Raw genomic sequence first — 17347 nt, forward strand, 5'->3', positions numbered from 1 at the left:
TTATTGTGCGCCTGTCTACGCTGGAAGCCACGGTAAGTACTTAATCTATAAAGACGGTTTAATTAGACATAATGAAAGCTTAATGTACTGGTAAACGCCAGCGGGGGCCAGGGATGAGCTACGGAGCCCCAATCCGCGGTGGCTCCACGCTACGTTGCGTCTTCCCTAAAACTTGTGCTCCAAATCCCGCAATATGCCTCCGCTGCCCGCCTGGTTTCCATATCTCCGGGGAGGTTAATGCTTCACGTCTGGCATTTGGTTGGGTTCATTGGTTGGCCAGCGGCCGCCGCTGGAGCTGTAAGGGCTGCGGCCGGCGGTCGCTCCAGTCTGTCCGCCAACGGGAGTCCTTACATGCGCCCTGCGGGTCAAGCTTTTTACCATCTTTAGGAGTAAGTAAGCGTTAACACTTTGCTGTACTGCGTGTGACGCTTCGCGATGCTATGAATGCATAAAATACGCTTAAACATGTTCCATGCATGTGTCTCGGGTTTCCTTTAAAAACCGCTTTTTCGATACGCAGGCGTGTTCTTAATTAGTGAGAGTATCACTTTTGTGTGTGTGGAGATTGGCCTGTATGGGATTTGTGTTTTTTCTTAACTCAGTCCAGTGCAATTTTGCTTTGCATGCTTATTTGTAATGCTGTAACTTCACCATGGTCCGGACGAATCGTATCGTGCCAGACTGCCTCTCAGTGCCCGAACCACCTATTAACCCCTTCTGAACTCGGAAAGCATGATGAAACCCGTCTGCTGCATCTAATCCCCTTTGTCCGTGCTAATGTGAAACGACTGCCATCTACTGCTGGTAATTTGCGGGCAAAAGCTCAATTTCTGCAGCACAATGGAGACCTGGTTTCGGCTCTTGTGGGGGAAAGACGCTATATGGCTTCGCAAGCAGGCGTTCCATTGTTGATAAGTTTTTTTCCCCCACCATGCTGGTGTGCTTCCCGTCGGGTAAGATCCATGTACCATAACGATGTGTTGGTTTGGTTTTTCACGCGACTGAAAGGGGAAAGCTGTAAATTTCAACTGGGTGCCTGACGTCAGGCTGCGAGCCGGTTAAAAGGAGTCTTGGAGCCGCCGATCAGCACAGCCCAGCCCAGAGCTGGCAGGGGAAACGCAGCCATGCACTGTGGCCGGTAAAGGTTGGAGGAGCCTGCGCAAACACAGCCTACTGGATGTGCTCGAAAGATGCTTCGCAGAGCCGGCCGAATAAGCAGTGGGACGGAGGATGATAACGCCGATTCGGGAGCAGAAAGTGCCGAGTAAGTTGCTTCGCCCATGGGCTGTCCGCGTCAAGTTTATGGTTCCCAGGCAGGACTTCGTTGGATATTCCTGGTTCCGTCTGTCTTTTTGTGTGCATGAATTTTCAATACAGCCTTAGCGAGAAAACAGGCGCCTGTTGCTTTGTATGGAGATTGTTGCCGGCAATAAGTTTAATTAGAGGGGGGTTCAAGTCTGTTTTTTGCGGATTATTTTTTTATAAGTTCTGCTACATCACAAACGTTTATTAGAAAGTGATTTGGGAGAAATTAAGCTTATAACTAGGTGGACCGTTCATAAATGCAAGTACCCCATTCGTCTCTTGGCCATTACTCAAACATGGCATGAGATCTATAATACAGGGTTATCCCCCCCCAACCTGGTATCTGAATGTGGTGTAAGAATCAATCGGTGACCTCCGCCCATCCTAAAAAATGTCCAATCTCAGTTGTTTCCTGTGATTAAACCCGTTACATCCCGTTTGTTTGATTAAAAGGCTACTACGCCCCGTTTCTGAAACAACTAAATTGATGAGTTACAGTGCGAGCAGGACACTAGGCGGCTGCAGCGAGCGCCTTCTCTATGTAAAAGTGTCTTTTTCAGCCTACCTATATTTTCCAAGTGTTTGCATGCACTTTAAATTCAAACACCTAATCTCGGCGTCGCTTGGCATACGTTTTCTTCTATATAACCCCCGCTTTGTAACCCAGCTATGCGCGCTGGCTGCCAAAAACTTGAGGCGTTAAAAAAGGGGGACTGTTGTCCTGGCAACAAGTAAGCAGTGAGCCGCGCCGTGGGGGACACGCTGCGGCGTCATCCGCCGCTTATTTAATGGTCACTTTGTTAATCGGCGCATTTTTCCCAGCCCTAGACGCCCTGAAATCGTTACTAAAATATTGCGTTTTATCGTGTAGGATCGTGAAGGAAGAGCCATCGTGAAGGAAGAGCGGCCGATGTGTGTTCTGCTTTTAGTTTTATGTACCTTTTTCGTTAAATAATTTACACGTCGTCATCGGACACCATAAGGTCCGCACACGGAATGACTTGTGTCCATTAGTGTGTCTGAGGACTGTGAGGAAACGGAAGTTATTTCCACGTGATTTTTGGTTATGCTGTCCAAGAAGTACTTTTTAAACCCATAGCTTTTTCACGGATAACATGTGCTGTCAAAATACATACATATGCTCAGGTTTGCCCACTCTCACGCTTATGCAAGAAATCTTACGGCAAATCTATATTATTCCTCTATAAACCTAAGATAAGCTATATCGAAAGCGTTGGGGTAGTTTGCAGACCCTACTGACTATTTACGGGGTAATAAAACTCTTACATATAAATGCGTGTGCAGACTTGTCTTGGATTGAAAATCTCAAGCCAGCCGGCTGACCAAAGTTGGCAACTCTGTATATACTGATGATTTGTGATTGAAACCTGCCTTGGATTGGGGGGGAAAACTCCCAGCCTATAGTAGTTCTTGGGTCAGTGCAATTGGGGGTTGAGGGGGGCAATTATATATTTTTGGATGCTTTGCTCTGAAGTTTACTTAATCAAAACCGTTATTCCCAGTTCTTTGATGTTTGGCTGTTACTGTTGGCTTTTAAAAAGGGAATTATACAGTTTTTTCTTTTGTATTGTAGGTCTGACTGCAGTAAAATGTCTTCAGTCGGCAGTAAGTGTTTTACCTTATCAGCATCTACAAGTTGTCCATCAATCATCATCTTTTACTGATTATAGATAATCATTGAAATGAACTTGTGTAAATTATAAGGTTCCTGGTTGGTTTTTCCCGCTGATCTCCCTTGCTTTCCCCCCTCCCTCCCACATTGTGCCCAGGTGACATGCTGCCTGAACCAGACGGGGACCCCCCCCTTATGGCCATGCACATTTTGGCCAACCCTGGGGACTCCCTGCTCCTTCAGCACACCCTGGACAGGCTGCTTGGGTGGCTGAGTCCCAGCTCCCGCTTCTTCCACGTGTCAGAGCGAGCCTGCCCCCTCCGCGACCCCCCCGGCCCGGCGGCGGGCTGGCCCTCGCTGGCCGTCACCCTCTTCCTCCACGAGTCTCACGGGGAACAACGCATCCTGAGGGTCCTGGACTTCCTGCAGCGGCCGCCGTGGCGGTACCACCACACTGAGGGCTGCCGCGGTCAGGGCGCCACCACGCGGCCCTACCTCCTGCCCAGCCGTGACTTCTACAGCCTGGGCCCCGGCATGCCGGTGTGGGCAGTGCGCCCGGTGCACTGCGGTAGCGAGGCGCTACGTGTGACTCTCCACTGCGGCCATGCCGACTTCGAGGACGCTGTGCGGTTCTACGAGATGGTCCTGCGGCGGCGTGCCGAGGAGCCCAAACCCGGCTTCTGCTGGTTCTCCCTGCGCCTGCGGCCTGGCCTCCAGCTCCAGCTCGCCCTCAAGCAGCTGGCGCTCAGTGCGCGGCCGGAGCTCTGCCATTCGGCCGTGCTGCAGTTCCAGGTGGACGAGATCGGCCAGCTCGTCCCCCTACTGCCCAACCCCTGCACTCCCATCAGCATCACCCGCTGGCAGACTGAGGACCTTGACGGCAACAAGATCCTCTTCCAAGTACGGCATCTTGTTCTAGGGTGCAGTGTTAGACTGTCTCTGCTTTTTGATCCTCTGTGTTGAATGGGAATTTCTTCTGCTCCCTTGTTTTTCTTAGATCAAAAACTCTTGTGCGAGTTTTACTTACACACGTGTTTTTAGGGCAGGACGAAACATGATTGGTTCAGAGAGACAACCAATCAGATGGTAGAGGAGGTGGGTCCAAGCAACTAGAGGAGTTGGCACCAAGACATCTGTTTGGTTTGTCTTGCCTCCTAGTTGCTTGGACCCACGTCCTCTATAATCTAATTGGATATTTTTCTGAACCAGTCATGTTTCATTCTGCCCTCAGAACATTTTTGTGTAAATAAAACTCCCATGAGAGAGAACTCTGGGTATTATTGACGAGTGTGTCCCTCAGTGAGAGAAATATGCAGCCTGGTTTTGATTGCATGTCCTGTTGCCCTCTGACCCAGACACACCACCTGGGATGGTCTTTATTGCTAAGCGTCTTCGGGGGGGGGGGCGGCTTCCAGGCTGCTTGCTGAATTCCTGTGTTCACTTTGTAGATGCATTGGATTTGGACATTTTTAGGAATGGAGTGTATAGGCGTGGTAAACCGACCTGCCCCCATAAGGGCCAGTAAATGGGCACAGCCTCAGTAATAATGGGGAGCTTCTCGCACCCCGTGAGGAATGTCATAGTAACTGACACCTAGTGTGTAATTGTGAAATGTGGTGGTATACAATACTTTGTGGAAAAACAAACAAAAAATAATAATCCCGATGGCTAATTATACCTTTTTTTATGGGTAAGTACCACCTCTGTCCAGTAGGGGGTGTCCTCCCCCAACATGAGCAGTGGCCTGTGAATATTCCTGTTAAGTATAGCTGGGTAAATTATCCTTGCTGTCTGTTTATGTAGTAATCTGAGGAGTATGGAAAATGGAAAGTATTTGAGTAGGCCTGTTTGAAAGTGCGCGGGAGGTGGGTGACCTCACCCTGTGAGGGCAGCCGTGTGCAGCTAAGTGGGCTTTGTGGGGGTGTTTTTGTGGAGCTGTGTAGAGCAGACTCTCCCTCTGCTACTCGGGAACGGCCCACTGACTCCTGGAATCCCCGAGCCTCGAACTTTATGGCTGACATCTTTTCTTCCTCTCTGTGACCGAGGCCTCTGTCTTACTCCCGCAGGTGAAGGGGAATTTCCACGCGGCCGCCTCTACCCCAGTCTTCAGGGCTCTGCAGCATAGCGCTGGCCTGCCCTGCCTTCAGGCCCGCTCCCCGTCCACCCTGGACGCCCGGCTGAAGGAGCAGGGGCCCGGCCGCCCCATGGGGGGCACGGGGCGGGACAGCTGCTGCAGCACCCCAGCCAGCAGCTCCTGTTACTCCTCCCAGCGCAGCAGCCCCACGGCCCCGCCAGGCCTCCTGCTTGAGGAGACTGATGTGGACACGGGCTGCTCTGTAGCGCCCCCTATAGGTGGCGTCCTGGATACCTTTGGCAGGGAGCTGTGTGTGTATCTGCCGCCTGGCAAGGCCTCGTCTCTGAGCTCCCCGGGGCCCAGGAGCACCGGACTGCACTCTGGCCCCACCGGCTCCCCTCCCAGCCTGACTGTCCCTGGACGAGAGTCGCCAGCAGCTCTGGACCAGGCCCTGGCCTGTGGACACAAGCCTCAGGAGGAGGAGTTTTTCATCTGACGGGAACCCCACGATCTGCTGTGGCCTGCTGATTGGACTTAGGACTTTATCCTATTTTTTTAATTGTCTATACAGGTTGTTGACTTTGATTGTTCTGAGAATATGTGGCCGTGACTGCAGTGTCTGGCCGTGTGAGTGTATGACAGTTTCTGCTCCTGAAGAAGATTGTGATAAAAAGTTAAACACCAAATAATATGAGTTGATGAGAGGGTATACTATGCATTTCATAGTTAGAGCTGGCCAGTTGATGACCTGTACAGCATCTTCTGTAACTGGTCCAGGGTCTATCCTGTAGGCCTCTGTGTGACTGAGGCCCCTCTCTCACTCCCGCAGATGAAGGGGCATTTACCCCAAGAGCGAGTGAGCTGTTAGTCACCCTGCCTTGTGTAGTCACCTGCTCATTTTGGTTCGTTTCTAATTATAGCCAGAAATAACTTTATTTTACACCCAAATCATTGCGATGGTGCCAGAAATTTAGGAATGAGCAGAAATAAATGAGGCAGATGCTGGCAGTGGCCGAGTTTTATTTGCAGTTAGACGTGCGTCCCTCATCCACATGAGCAGAAATGTGGAAATTCTACACAACAAAATATTGGCTATAGCTTTCGTGACCTTTCAGCTAGGGTGTGCAGCATCTCTGGGGAACCACCCCCAGATCAGATATGTCAGGGCTCCAGCACGGCATGTGGGTGCCACAATATGGACTTTTCCCGCTACACCGGCAGTCTAAGCTGAGTAACTGCCTGCTGACCGACCCGGCTGGACCTGCACCACCCTGCTTCAGAACATGCCCCTGTACTTCAGCCTGTCTTCCTCCTGCTTCTCCTCCATCCGCATGTTCAGCACCGCCATCTCCATCTTCACCGTCTTCTTCATGCCGGGGTCCAGCTCCAGCACCTTCTGGAAGTCCTGCCTGGCCTCGTCCTCGTCCCACACCTGGACGTGAGCCTTGGCACGCAGGAAGTAAGCCTTAGTGACCCCTGCAGGAGAGAGGGGCCCAGTCAGGGTTTGCGAACAGGGGGATGGAGGGATTGTGGTGGTAGTGGGGGCTCAGCCAAATGGACTGCTTCCTTTAATCCTGCGTTTCTGAATCCAATGTTCTCAGACCCCCAGAAAGTCCATGTTTTTGGGATGTGGGAGGCAACAAAAACATGGACAGTCTGGGTCTCCCAGAGGACAGGACTGAGAAACACTGCTGTGAAGCATTTCAGACAAGTGTACATATATACGTGATATAGCCTTGAAAGCAAGAGATGAGCAGTAATCTGCTGGTGTGTGACACTTCAGAGGATGCAGAACACAGTTGTTATTCAGCGTGTGCAGTGAGGCAGCCTCGCACCCGGGCAGGCGGGGGCAGGGGGGGACAACGGCTGAATGCTGATGAAAAAGCTAGAAGTGGAGGAGCGGCAGCTTCTGGAAGATTCTGCCAGAGTAACCAAGGGGGGAGCAGTAGAGCTGTCTGCATTCAAAGGTGCGAAAGTGTTAACGACATCATGCACAGTGCCCAGAAAGAGGAAGAGACCTGGGTGCTGGCTGATGATGTCACTGCTGTGCTCGATGACCTCGTAGTACTCCTCCATGCGGAGCAGACATTGGCAGTAGTTGAGGGTCAGGGTGTGGGCCATCTTCTCCATCTTCAGCCAGGGGGCCTCCCATGCTTTTTGCTGGGGGGATAGAAGAGCTTAGTCACAGTGAGGAGGCTTGATCCCCCCCCCCCCGGCGTGTAGATACCTTGGTCTGGACGTTCTTGATGCAAATGAGGGCTTCCTTGTACTTGAGCGTGGCCTCCTGGTAGCGGCCCTGCTTGTAGAGCATGTTCCCCTGGCCGTGGAGCAGCGGCACGGCCTTCAGCCGCTCCTCATCGCTCAGCGCCCACGACTCGCGCTGGTACTCGCTTGGCTGCTCCACCTGGGGGAGCCGTTGGGGTCAGCAGGGGCTCTGCGGTGGGAGTCTGCTCTACAATTGTGTGCTGCACCATGCTACAGCCACAGCTGGACGAGGGACTTTGTTTATGCAAATACTGGGAAAAGGAGCAGCCTCTGTTTGTGTCTGTATGTGAGTGGTATACATTACATCGTGGGGACCAAATGTCTCAGGCTCTTAACCACTGTGGGGTACAGATCCGTGTGCTGGGGGGGGTCCAGTTTTGATGTTGTGTGGGGGGGGGATTCAATTTGACTGCAATTAATGAACTAAAAATGTCTTCTAAGTGTTGTATTTTGTTTGGTTACTGGCTGGGTAGGGCTTGGGGTCGTCATGGCTGGGATTAGGGTTTTGCCCATAGGAATGAATGGAGAGTCCCCACAAAGATATGAATATAAACATGTGTCTCTGTGTCTCTCTCTCTGGGCCAGAGGTCAGGGGTCACACACCTTCAGCAGCTCCAGCATAAAGCAGAGCGGCTTCGGCTCCTTCTGCAGCTGGTCCAGGTCGGCGTAGCCCAGCGTGTGGTAGGCGAAGACGTTGGCCATGCCGCAGGTGTGGATATGCCAGTCCACAGGGTCCTTCCCCTCTGCGATGCGTCTCAGGCTCTTAGCCACGATGGGGTACAGTCCCGTGTGCTGGGGGGGGGGGGGGTCCATCCACACATGGTACAGAGTGAGGGCGACCGGTTTAGAAGCACATTGCTAAGGAGCTGTGTAATCCTAGCAGGTGACCCACACAGCAGCACTGTACAGCGCCTCCTGCAGGAATAACATCTTCCACTACAGCGATTCAGAGCGGTGAGAAGAACCTTCTAGCACCACCTGTGAACACAAAGGCCTGCTCTGTGTTCCCCAAGGCCTGCAATCTGAGGGGGTGGGGATATGGTGACGCAATGTGGAGGTGATTAGGAAGCCTGGAGTTCCTCAGATTAATGTTCTGCTAGAAGCTGTGGACTGTGACACCACACAGAATGGGAGGAGAGTTGGGAGGTGATTAAGGAGTAACCATTTGCATCAATACATGGCCTTGTCTGTAGCATTGTGGGTCTGGACCCCAGTCCCTGCTGGCCACGGCTTCGAATGGTTCAAGTCCTCTTTAAACCCTGAGGGAGAATCAGGACGCGCCCAGAACCCCCTGGGCAGATCAGGTACTCACGATGACGTCGCACCAGAACTCGGCCACCTCCCCGACCCGCATGGAGCCGAGTAGCGTCTCCCAGATCTCCATCTTAAACATGTTCCCCATCACTATTTCCATGGGTACTCCCACCTTCCTGCTGTCATCCAGCACAGTGCGCTCATCGTCACACAGCTGCGTGCGGAAGTGGAAGGTCACCTGTCCGAGAGAAAGGGGCAGGGTTTATGGTCTCTGCCACCTGATTGGCTGCGTCTCCTCCATGTCTGTTTTGCCAAAGTCAAGAAAGTTAAATTACTAACAGGGTGTGTCACATTATTGTCTGTCATGTGACTAGTATTTGCCATTTTTTGTCCTGCGAAATTAAGTGCCGCCTTTGAAACTTTTCATGAGTTAGTAGCTCTAGATGAGCTGTGTTTTCCAACCCAGTCCTCAGGGACCCACAGACAGTCCCATGTTTTTGCAAAAATGTGCGCTGTTTGGGAGGGAACTGGGAGGGAGCAAAAACTTGGACGGGGTTGGGAAACACTGCTCTAGAAGAACTGAGTATTCTAGTGAAATATGGGAGGGTTTCAATTGGTTTTTATTTAAGTGTTTACATTAATAATATTTCAGTTTGCATATTCTAGATGCACAACATCTAGGCCATCGAAAACAGCACAATTTTCACCCATTCAGGGCTGCTTACGTGGGACCGCTGTGGCATTCATTTGGTGACAAGCGTCAAGAAATGTCCCAACGCTTACCACACCATTGCTACACCATAACCACAACCACAGGCCGAGCTGCACACGGACAAGGTGGGACTCGAAGCGTGACATCATACAGTTTAGTGAAATGAAATGATTCAATGCCCATTATACAAAGAGGGGTACAGGTGCAGTCTCCGCTCACCCCAAGCTTGCGGGGGGGGGGGGGGGGGTCACAGCACAGGGTCAGCCAGTATGCAGCCCCCTGTGGGCTCAAGGGCCCACAGACGTGAAACGATTCTGCTGAGGCTGGGGCTCAAACCGGCGACCTTCTGATCACAGGCTTAGCCTACTGGGCCAGTGGTTTGTAAAGGAAAATCAGAACGATCGTATGGGAAGTAGAGTGACACTGAGCCTAGGCAACGGTTTGCGTGTCTCATTTTACTGAGGTATTTTTATCTTTGAAGCAGGAGATGAAACAGATCAGACAGTGAACTAACTTTCATTAAATGCTGAGAAACAAACTCATCACGATCTACATTCACTTGTGAACGCTGTTCGATTCAGCATGTCTTGTAAAAGCATTTTCCAATGAAAAACAGCTGCTCAAGTCAACCTCATTTTGCCAAGAGATTTGTCGCAGTCACCTGCGGGGGTGCGGGGCGGGGCGGGGGGGGGGCCTACCTTTGTGCCGGTGACAAATCGAGGTAGTTCTGAGGATCCCCCGTGCAGGATGGTCTTCTTCACGCCAAGCATCAGGGTCTGCTCCATGCCCACACCTGGCTGCGTCTGTCCCCAGTGACGGGTGCGTAGCCTTTAGTGGTTTTGGTGGGATTACAAACAGGCTGAGATAATAGGATTAGAATCATGGCCCCACCCCCAGCTTGTCAAGAAACCCCAGAAAAAATCTGTGCCAGTTAATCTATCAACAGGACGACACTGGAAGCCTCTGGAAGGGACAGGAACCAAGCTGTCGCCCAAAGCCACACGAGTGTGTTCTTATGCTCAGAGTGCTCAAAGGCACACGCTGATTCAGCAGGTCACTGCTTTGGGTGGGGAGGGCCCACGAACCCTGACAGATTCAGGCTCCCCCCCATGTCATTGTTTTCCAAGCACCAGAGAGACTAAGGCGCACAGAGGGATGACAGGACAGAGCCGCTGAGGATGGACAGGCAGTTCTCAAGCACCAACAGGCCCTCCAGCACCAACAGGCCCTCCAGCACCAACAGGCCCTCCAGCACCAACAGGCCCTCCAGCACCAACAGGCCCTCCGAATGCCTCCTCCCGGCAGCCCGATGGCCAAGACACCCAGATACACACGACCAGTCAAACGTTTTTTCACACCACAGGTTTTTACCACTTTCTTATTCCATAAGCTACAGATGTTTAAGATCTTGTTAAACACTGGAAAGTCGCCTGCATAACAATAAATGAAAGTATAAGTCAAATAAAACAAGTTTCCTTTATAACATGGAAAGAGTACGTAACAGTGCATGTCTGACATCCTATTAACTGGTTGTGTGGTGATGGCGGAGTCAGATTCTAGGCTGCCCTTTAATTTTAAATGCACTAGTTAATTATTTCATCCCATGAAACAGAGCAGTATTTAATGTCCCTTGTAGATAGAATGCCTTGAATTGCTCTGCTGCTATAGGAGGTTACTTTGATGAATCAAAGACATTTTCTTTTTTTGCTAACAAAGGTACTCAAATGGTGAATAAACTGTAAAATTCATGTTTAGCAAAGAATATTGCGTGTATTTTTAGTCAATGTTAAGTAACATGCACATAGAAAATTTTATAAAAACTTTTGACTGGTAGTGTAGATATGATATAGATGACAAAATGCTCTGCACAATTTACAAACGAATAAGAAACAACTGAAACAGGACCGAAATTAGGTTCATATAGTCCGACATGTCAGGGATAGATCCCGTTTTATAACACGGCAAGCTTTAGGCGTCCAGCCAGCAGAAAAGCTCAATGGACCGACCCGGGGTCAAGGTCAGATTTACTCACGTAACACTGGTCAAGATGCCTGGATTATCCTGACACTCCAGTGCAAGGTCCTTCATGGCTGATTGCTCATCGCCCTCTGGTGGCAGTGATGCAAAATCACAAGTATGGGGGGCCTCACTTTCTTTGGTTGGGTAGTAATTAAATCAGTTACAGGATATTTATATACGTGGATAATTGACAAGGCTAAGATTTGTTAATATGTCGCTTGCATTTGATAATGTCCATGTTCATCATTTCATTTCACTCCACTTTCTTTTGTGCAACTTGGAGGATCAACCATTGAAGGGCCAGAGGCTGAAGCAATATTGCTTCAGATGTTCAGCTGTGTTGCCAGGGTAACGGATGTTACCTCAAGGCTACGTCACGATGCGGGATCGAATGCTAGAGATCCGTTAGCTGGGGGGGGGGGGGGGGGATCAGCCTACGTAACAGAGAGCCTCCCGTTTGTGGCAGACCTGGCTCCGCCCCAGATGACGCACGCCAACCATAACCTTGTGTGTTCCCGACTCACCAGGCCCAGTAAGAGGGACATGGCCACCCGACAAGGGGACTGAACCTCGTGCTTTTTCCAGGGTGACTCAGAATAAATGCATCAGTCAGCCCACAAGCCGGGGGGGGGGGGCTCTGTGGATGCCTCCAGAAATAGAGATTTGCTCATGATCCCCGAGGGGCTTCCCCCCCCCCCCAGCAATGGATTATGGGTCACCAAGGTGGAGCCTTCTAGTGTGCAGCAGGCATGTCAGGCAAGGAATCCCCCCCCCCACCCCGCCTGGAGATGTGGGAGACGCTGGGGAGTGAGAAGCGATCCTTAAGGAGCTGGGGGAGGGCATGCCTGTGGGCGTCTGAACTCCCCCACTATTCTCTGGTCGAGTCACTTCCTGGAATACAGACCTACCATTTATTCATGAATTTAACTAGCACCACCCCCACACCACGAACATAAGGGTCAACACAGCAACCATGCAATTTGGCTGCTGTCTATGCCCCACCCCCCCCAAATATCCATAAAAAGGGGTGCCTCCCCCATCCTGGCCCCCACGCTCACCTCACGGCTGTCTGACACCGCTCAGGGCTCTCAGGACATCCAGTACCTGCATATAAATTCCACCCTCTCTCATGCTCCGCTCCCGCAAACCTTATTTCACAAGCGCCGGTGCCGCTAACCACCCCCCCCCCCCCCCGCCGCCGACCCTGAGGGAGAACGGTGACGCGATCGAGCCGACAGGCTGTCGGGAGGCGTCCGAGTGGCACCTCCCGCATTCTTCAGAGGAGCTCTACTGAGCCACTGTGGAACCAGCAGACGCAGAACCGCGGCCTTCAGAATCGGGGGGGGACGGGGACGTAATACGCAGGAGTGACGTGTGTGGGCGTGTCACACAAGGGAGGGGGGCATATCCTGGCCAGGTCAGTGTTCAGCCCATATGGAAAAAGCAGCCCACGTCATATGGGGGTGTAACTCGAAGCAGCCGCTCCAGCCCACAGCCCGTCTGAGGGGCTCCAGCTCCCTGGTCCGGTTCTGAGGCACCCACTGTGCCGCCCTCTGGGCTTCAGGCACATGGGCGGCCAGAACACTGCTGCTGGGACCTGGGAGTCCCTCCCTCGCCTTTAGTTACCTCTGCTCACATCGGGGGGGGGGGGGCTACCTTAATCAGGAAGGCGAGCTGATAGACATGGTACTAGCCCCCCTCCCCAGCATCTACCTGCTGTCTCAGCAACCAGGGAAGGGGACTGCCAGCAATCCCATGATGCTCTGCATTTGTCTGGAGAACCAAACTGTGCACTGCTGTTAATGGAAACCACTCACAGTACAAAAACGAAATTCTGTCACAGGCACGAATGTCTGCTGGGTCACTGCAGCAAGCCAGTTGTGAAACGCCGTACATGGGAACAGCGGAAGTGCTGCCTCTGGGACTGGATCCAACAGCCTTCTGACCACGAGATGAATTCCTAAGATGCTAGCAGCCGGTGCCGCAGATAAACATCAAGATGCGATTGTGCGATATCTCCGCCATCGTGAACAGAGAGGTCGCAGTGACTCACGATGATGCCACTGTCCCTCGGACACCCACCGCAGGCAGATCGTGACGAATGGCACACGGCCTCTTCATATGGCCTATAGCAGAGGAGTGAATCAGTCTTAGCTGTGGGAGGCACGGCAGTTATGGTTCCAGTATTGTATAATGGTTAAGCCCCCCCCCACCCCGCCACTTCATGCTGGCTGAGCACATTTCTTTTTTTTTTAGATGCAAGACTGTCTACCACTCGCCTGCACCAGCCTGGGCTCGTCTCCCACACTTCCACTGAGTTTGCCCTTCCCAGAATCGAAAACCTGGCCGAAAATCCTGCTCTCACTCTCACCTCTGCCATCGCACTGGAGGAGAAAGACGGCCTTCATTCTTTGGAAAGGGTGTCAACACCCAGTACCTGGCTGCAACCAGCAGGGGGAAACAGGGAGCTGGGCAGGACCTGCGCCAACAAGCTGCCTGGGCTTGCAGTCACACCTCTGGCTTATGTTCTGATCATCCGACCAGGAATGCTGCATGGCTAAACTGCAGGAAGCTCTAGTCAGACCGCGAGAGGCCGAGACACGGGACAGGTTGTCCATCAAGGGGGAATCCCCAGGATTAAAGTGTATCGGAGAGCCTGCTGCTATAGTTCCACCGCATGTGTGTGGGTTCAAAGCCCGGCCATCATTCTGCCTGGGGCGGGGGGGGGGGGGGGGTGACACCTGTGACAGCATGAGTGCTAGGGCCCCATACCGAGGTACCCGGTGGGCCGCCCACTGGGCCGCCCACTGGGCCTCAGGGACATGGCCGGCCAGGACACTGCCTGCTGGAAAATTGTAGTCCCGCCTCGACCTTTAGTTACATACCTTTGCACATAGCAAGCAGTACAAAGGCCAGAGGCACGGCACACTGCTGACTCAGCCACACTCACGGACGCATCAGCAGTCGCCCCGGAAGAGCAGCTACCCAGAATATTCCAGGCTGGCAAAAAAATAAACGCACAGCAGCACAGAGCCGAGAGGGTGGGCCGTGGCCCGCATAGGGAGGCCGGCCTTGAGGGTGGAGCGGGCAGGTCTGCACTCATCAGCTGACAAAGTGCACCGACATCCCAGGGGCCAGCAGTGAACTGAGGCACCTCCCCCCCCCTCGGCCACCACCTCTTCGCCACACAACCCCTGAGAGACAGAGGTGAGATGACAGCCCCCACAGTGGAAAGTTACAGTGAAGCATTCCTGCACTGGGGCGTTCCTGCACTGGAGACAAAGCGAGCCGCACCGCAGGCCACACCCTGCAGTGAGAGCCGTCCACGCAGAAAGGGGAAGCGGGACTGACGCACACACTCACGGCGGCCGGCCAGGCGAACTGGGATGCAGCAGCGCATCGTGGGTCACAGAGGACAAACCAATTAGAGGGGTGAATTAATAGGCCATAATACAAAACTGCTCCCTAGAGCTCCATACCTCAGACGTCCTCTTGACAGAGGGGCCAGGGCGGCTCAGGCCTCCTGATCACTCAAGGTCCTCCTAAACATTCTGCAACCAAGGCAGGCGTAGGTATAAGTCCAGCCCATAATAATCATCGTATGCTATCCCTGTGGATTAGTGACCGATCCCTGGACAGTGACCATGTGTGACTGTGGCCCCAAGCAGCAGAGCAGCCGTACGCCTGCTTGCCCCCCCCCCCCCCCGTCATAGGTATCACATGCCCTGAGGGCACCACAGCAGCGCAAACCGCCCCCCCCCTCCCCCACAAAGGCCTGATATGCACACAGGCATGAACTGGAAAACCAAACAATCCTGGGCCCCCCACATGTAGCCATAAGGCACTCAGCTGCATTGCCCCCCATGCCTCCCCCCCCCCCACCTGAGAGTTATAAAGCGGAATCCTTTTCCCAGGCAGTAAGCTACACGCTGCAGTGTTTGCTAGCCAGGCTCTCCCAGGCTCAGCACTTAGCTGCTATCTGGCAGGGAGTCATTCAGCACGACACTCTGATAGCCAAGAGGCAGCTGGGCAGGCAGGAAGGGGCAGAAACGAGAGCCGGCTCCCCCCGTGGTACCTGCAGGCGCAGCTACAGATTTTGGGCCCAATGACAACAAATCATAATCAGCCCCCCAACCCAGACTGATCCAAGTGCAGACGTGCATCACTTACCATTCAGATTACGATCCGCCCAAAAGTACTGTACTCTAGTCGCTTTCTTCCCCCTTTATAGCACACCCCCGACTTGATAAAACTGCGGGGTGGGGGGGGGGGGGGGGGACCTGGCTTCAGGCAGCCGGGCTGGGTCACAGATACCCAGACGACATGAGTGACGTAGACTCACCTGGACAGCTATTTGCGAGCTCGTGGCGGCGATGTGTACACGGCCTGCAGCTGGACAGCCATTTGCGAGCTCGTGGCGGCGATGTGTACACGGCCTGCAGCTGGACAGCCATTTGCGAGCTCGTGGCGGCGATGTGTACACGGCCTGCAGCTGGACAGCCATTTGCGAGCTCGTGGCGGCGATGTGTACACGGCCTCTAGCTGGACAGCCATTTGCGAGCTCGTGGCGGCGATGTGTACACGGCCTGCAGCTGGACAGCCATTTGCGAGCTCGTGGCGGCAATGTGTACACAGCCTGCAGCCGGACAGCCATTTGCGAGCTCGTGGCGGCGATGTGTACACAGCCTGCAGCTCGGCCGATGCCGCCAACATTACAGAGTCAGCACTGTGGGCAGGACTCCATCAGCAGAAGAGGCACGGACTGTCGGTGCTGATGTGGTTGTGCCCAGGGCCATGAGCGTTGACCTGAGGGACAGCAGCCAAAGGGCCGAGCTGTGGTGCGTCTCAGCAAGAGCAGGTGGCATGGATCTCGTGTCAGGGTTAGCAGATCAGATCCCTGCAGTTGCACCCATGAGGACTTACCCTAAATTCCAACAGTGAAACATTGAGCTATAAAAGAATAACCATATTAAATCTGTCAGGAGTATGGGGGGGGGGGGGGGCAGGTAGAGCACCTCTGTACAGTTTTCCTCCTCCATGCACACATTATCCTGGCCAGCACCATTCTCTTCACACCAAAGTGGGGGGGTCGTCTTTGAGGTCATTGTACCTAAAAGCTTCACAAGAGCATACCGTCCTTCCCAGAGAGAACCTTCGCAGGTTTTAGCCCTCCGGTGGTCAGGCTGCGAGGCCCAGGTGCCCCCCAGCACGGTTCCGGAACACCACGAGAGACTGACGGGGCATCGGTCGGCCAGGAAGCAGGGCAGCATCTGCTGGGTGTCTGGGGTTTCAGAAACACAGGAGCCTCCAAGCAAGTGAAAACGTTCCCAAGACCATCTGCAGTGGGCACAAGAGGAACCCAAACCTGCCCACATTCCACCCCCCAACCCCCCAGCCAGCTGGCTCCAACTTCAGCAGACTTACCTGGGATCTTTCCAGCCGCAAAAGCAAGCAGGTTGAGAACCAGACACTTGGTCTTTGAACCCTGGGGGCCAGTGATGATGAGGCACCAAGGACCCCCCCCCAAAAAAAAAAAAAAAAACCAGCTCCCCCATTACCATCTAACACCGACTGACATACATGCCGTTTCCATAGTACTTGCTGTATTAAAGCGATACAGTACATCGCTGAAGGGAACAGCGACTCTCCTAGGAAGTACCCCAAGCTCCCCCCTCGTCCGACTGACAGGGGGGGACGGGTCGAGGGCGGCAAAGGCTAGGGGACAGGAGTGGTACACAGGCCATACTACAGAGCTACACAAGGACTGGACACGGCTACACCCAGTTCCCCGACCAGCGGGCGATCTCCCCCACAACCGCAAACCTGCCAAAACCACAGGTAAGCCTTCTCAGATTCCCTGAAGCAGCAACACTAATCCTTACCCATTCAAGTGACCCACAGCCAATCAGGATGAGGCACCAGGACAGCTCGTGGGCGTGGCCACTTCAAGGCACGAGAACATTCTCCGCCATCACTCAATCATAATGTAGCACTGGGAGCGTTACCCGCAAGCTCAACGCTCACACCGAACAACCTAAAAACCTCATTTAGAACACTGAAAGAAAGGAGGCAGCAGACCAGCAGG

General features: G+C 53.1%; 2 protein-coding genes across 2 annotated transcripts; one reads left to right on the forward strand and one right to left on the reverse strand.

Moving 5' to 3' along the window:
- The first annotated feature begins 53 nt into the window (after positions 1 to 53).
- On the forward strand, positions 54 to 5747 carry fam124b (family with sequence similarity 124B). Its single transcript, XM_023818074.1, has 5 exons — positions 54 to 389; positions 1009 to 1264; positions 2900 to 2931; positions 3096 to 3838; positions 5005 to 5747. The coding sequence occupies exons 2-5, from the start codon at positions 1191 to 1193 to the stop codon at positions 5506 to 5508; spliced, it is 1353 nt and encodes a 450-aa protein (XP_023673842.1). The 5' UTR covers positions 54 to 389; positions 1009 to 1190; the 3' UTR covers positions 5509 to 5747.
- Positions 5748 to 6012: 265 nt separating this feature from the next.
- Positions 6013 to 14960, reverse strand: aipl1 (aryl hydrocarbon receptor interacting protein-like 1). The gene is made up of 6 exons (XM_023818075.2): positions 9942 to 14960; positions 8590 to 8769; positions 7881 to 8069; positions 7240 to 7416; positions 7031 to 7172; positions 6013 to 6488 (listed from the first exon to the last, which is right to left on the reverse strand). The coding sequence occupies exons 1-6, from the start codon at positions 10026 to 10028 to the stop codon at positions 6289 to 6291; spliced, it is 975 nt and encodes a 324-aa protein (XP_023673843.1). The 5' UTR covers positions 10029 to 14960; the 3' UTR covers positions 6013 to 6288.
- Between the last annotated feature and the right edge of the window lie 2387 nt (positions 14961 to 17347).

The sequence above is a fragment of the Paramormyrops kingsleyae genome, chromosome 17, assembly GCF_048594095.1.
Source record: "Paramormyrops kingsleyae isolate MSU_618 chromosome 17, PKINGS_0.4, whole genome shotgun sequence".
Classification (NCBI taxonomy): domain Eukaryota; kingdom Metazoa; phylum Chordata; class Actinopteri; order Osteoglossiformes; family Mormyridae; genus Paramormyrops; species Paramormyrops kingsleyae.